Source organism: Serinus canaria, chromosome Z (assembly GCF_022539315.1).
Source record: "Serinus canaria isolate serCan28SL12 chromosome Z, serCan2020, whole genome shotgun sequence".
Lineage (NCBI taxonomy): Eukaryota > Metazoa > Chordata > Aves > Passeriformes > Fringillidae > Serinus > Serinus canaria.
The window spans coordinates 52264123-52266928 of record NC_066343.1 but is presented as its reverse complement, the minus strand read 5'-3'; the positions used below and the strand labels follow the sequence as shown (position 1 = coordinate 52266928).

Below are 2806 nucleotides of genomic sequence, written 5' to 3'. Positions count from 1 at the left end.
AGAGTGGGGCTCAGCGTAAGATGAAATAATTGTTTTTCCATAAGATGACTCACATTACGAAGTTGTACCCTGGAATTTCATCATTAAATCTTCCACAAGTGGTCCTAAGATGCCTCCTCTTAACCATGCTAAAAGATTCAAAGCAGAAGGCATTTACACATTTCCCCCAAAGATCCAGTCCTTCCATCAGCCCTCCAAGCAATTTGGTGACTAAATCTTCTATGTACTTGAATAATTTATACGAATAAATTCATTTATACCAAGTGAAGAGGTTGGCTACTGGGATGCAGCAATGCCAACAGAATAAAATTGAAGCTGGAGACAGGAGGAAATGAACCCATAATAATGGCAAGCAGTATTGTATGCTCCAGCAGCAAGAGACAGCTGTGATCACATCTGAAATATGAGCATGGGGAGCAGCAGCTAACAAAGGTTTTAGAATAAGCAGAACTGAGCTAAAAAGAATCTCCTGGTTTTGAGCTGCAAAATAAGATTATTATAAAATGACTGAAAACTAAATTGCAAGTGTTATGTCTCATTCCAAATTTTTTCCATTCAGAAAGTATATAAGTAACATTCCCATGCCTTTTGCTTTCCACTGACATTGAAGAAATGGAAGTCTCAGCTCATGCCAAATGATCTGTCACCCCAAGCCAACTGATGAAGGCATGTTACAGACGCATGGAGTGCAAAGACTGGAAATATTGCACATCTCAAGTCGTGCAAGCTGGCTGTGGTCCAGCTTACACCAGCTGCTGATTAGCTCCATAAATGTCTTAGAGCAGTAACAGTTGGAGGAATTATGGTTTGCATTCACTAAACACCAAAGAGGGCTATCTAACTAGGCATGCTTTGCTTGCATTTGTGGTCAGGAGATTAATTACATGGAGGATTTTTAAAATTCCTCTTTCTTTAGCTGTTCTTCAAAGAAATCATTACATGCCACAGTTAAAGCAGCAACCAGAATGACAAATTCATTAAAATCCACTTCCTTGTCCTTATTGGAGTCCAGGTCATTCATAATTTTATCGACCAGAAGGGGGTCCTTTTGGCCCTAGAGAGAAAGAAAAGTGACTTAGCTGTGCAGGTCTTGAATGTGCAATTCTGACACACCTGACACCACTGCTATGTTACGAGGCTGGTTTTATTAAATAAAAGGCTGCATCAAATGTGCACCTGAACAGTAATACATCTCAAGTCACTGCAACATCAGAAACCAAGGACAGTGCAGCCCTTAAAAGGTATACATGTTCTAAACAGGGGCTGAAATGAGTCAAACAGATTTTAGGAGATACTAAACATGGGTCTCTTTTGTCAAGATGGATCTGTAAAGTGCATTTCTCTGTATCATCCCTTGACAAACACTACTTAGATTTCCAACAAAATACTCATAAATTATCTGAGAGACTGTGACAGGATGGGCCTTGCACAAGGAGGTGCTATTCCCATCCAAGCACTTGGATAGCTGCTTAACCCACTCATGACACAGTCACTCAGGAGGTTCAAAAGCTGCATCTTACTGAAAGGAAGTCAGTGAGCTCACTGGTGAGGAGCTCCTTCAGTTCTCCTTTACTGAGCTTGTTTCTGTCCCCTTCCTTGCCCGAGTAGTGATGGAAAATCCTGATCAAGGTGTCCATTGCATCTTCCAGTGGAGTGGTCATAGCAGCAAGTAGGATAGCTGTGGGGCAGAGATACAGTCACTGACATTGCACAGAAGTCAAACCAAAGGCCAGTCTCTGGGAAGGGAAAGAGGGCCAGATGAAGACACAGGTTGTTAGGCTAAGAATCGGGCTTTCAATTGATCCATCCTGTTAGCTGTGTGTGTGCAAGGATGGACTGTAATAAAAAAAACTCCATGGTCCTGAACTCATAAGCAATTTCTTCAAAAAGGTAAAGGGAAAGAAAGGATTTTGTTTTAAGAAAATTATCTACTGTGTATCCATTTTATAAAGCTGCTGCAAAAGGAAATATTTTGTGCCTATACCTGAAAATACAAGAAAAATGAAGGCATTCTTTCCTACCTGCTAATTTAAAAAATTTCTCAAGAAAATGTCTTCAAAAAGTTCCACCTGGGAAAATGAAAGTGCATTTATATAGAAAACTTCATACTAGTTTAAAGGTGGTCAGAGGAAGATCACCCATAATAAGAATAAGTATCATCTGTCAATTTATTCAGTCGTATTTGCTTGGGCTGAGCCTTTTTTCCTATAAATTGCCTGCAGTAAACATATGTGAGCTGGTCATCCCCAGCTTTGCTTCATTGAGCATACAGTAAGAAGGTACACAGGGAAGAAACACAAAAAAAATACAGCTGGAAATGCAGTTACTTGCAAAGTAGTGGACTCCAAAAGTAACTGAAAAGTAGAAATCAAGTATAAGTTGAATAAGCCCTGGAGAAAGATTAAAAAGCCAGAATGCACTTCAGGGTAGGACTGGAGTCCTAAACAATATCATCATGCGGAGGTTAAGACTTACCTGCTTTACAGGCTAGCGGAGCTGTACACAAGAAAATACCCAGATCACAGATGGTGATGGACACCTTCCTTTCAAAACCCATGCACAGGCTCTTGTTTATCAGGTTGAGAGGCTAGATTACACAAATAGTCACAGGGATGGTGGGTCTTCTGTTTCCCTCTGCATTTGTCTACTCTGTTCAATAAAAGCCTCTTGCTCTAACTGGGTCACTAAAATATTCACCAGGCTGAGCAAAGGCTGCATTTGGAACACATGGGATACTTTTTATCATTTGACCTTTTACAGATATGCCCATTCATGGCCTTGAGGGTCAAAATTAGAAAATGCTAAC

The 2806-nt window shown here is 40.3% G+C and overlaps 1 protein-coding gene across 1 annotated transcript; it reads right to left on the bottom strand.

The window, feature by feature from the left end:
• Positions 1–399: 399 nt before the first annotated feature.
• Positions 400–1746, bottom strand: S100Z (S100 calcium binding protein Z). The gene is made up of 2 exons (XM_009094058.4): positions 1521–1746; positions 400–1054 (listed from the first exon to the last, which is right to left on the bottom strand). Exons 1-2 carry the CDS (start codon positions 1659–1661, stop codon positions 896–898), a joined length of 300 nt encoding a protein of 99 aa, XP_009092306.3. The 5' UTR covers positions 1662–1746; the 3' UTR covers positions 400–895.
• Positions 1747–2806: the final 1060 nt, after the last annotated feature.

Coding starts and splice junctions, on each gene's coding strand:
- S100Z (XM_009094058.4), bottom strand. CDS start 1,661: ATGACCACTCCACTGGAAGATGCAATGGACACCTTGATCAGGATTTTC. Junction 1,055..1,520: donor AGCTCACTGACTTCCTTTCA/GTAAGATGCAGC, acceptor CTTTCTCTCTAG/GGCCAAAAGGACCCCCTTCT.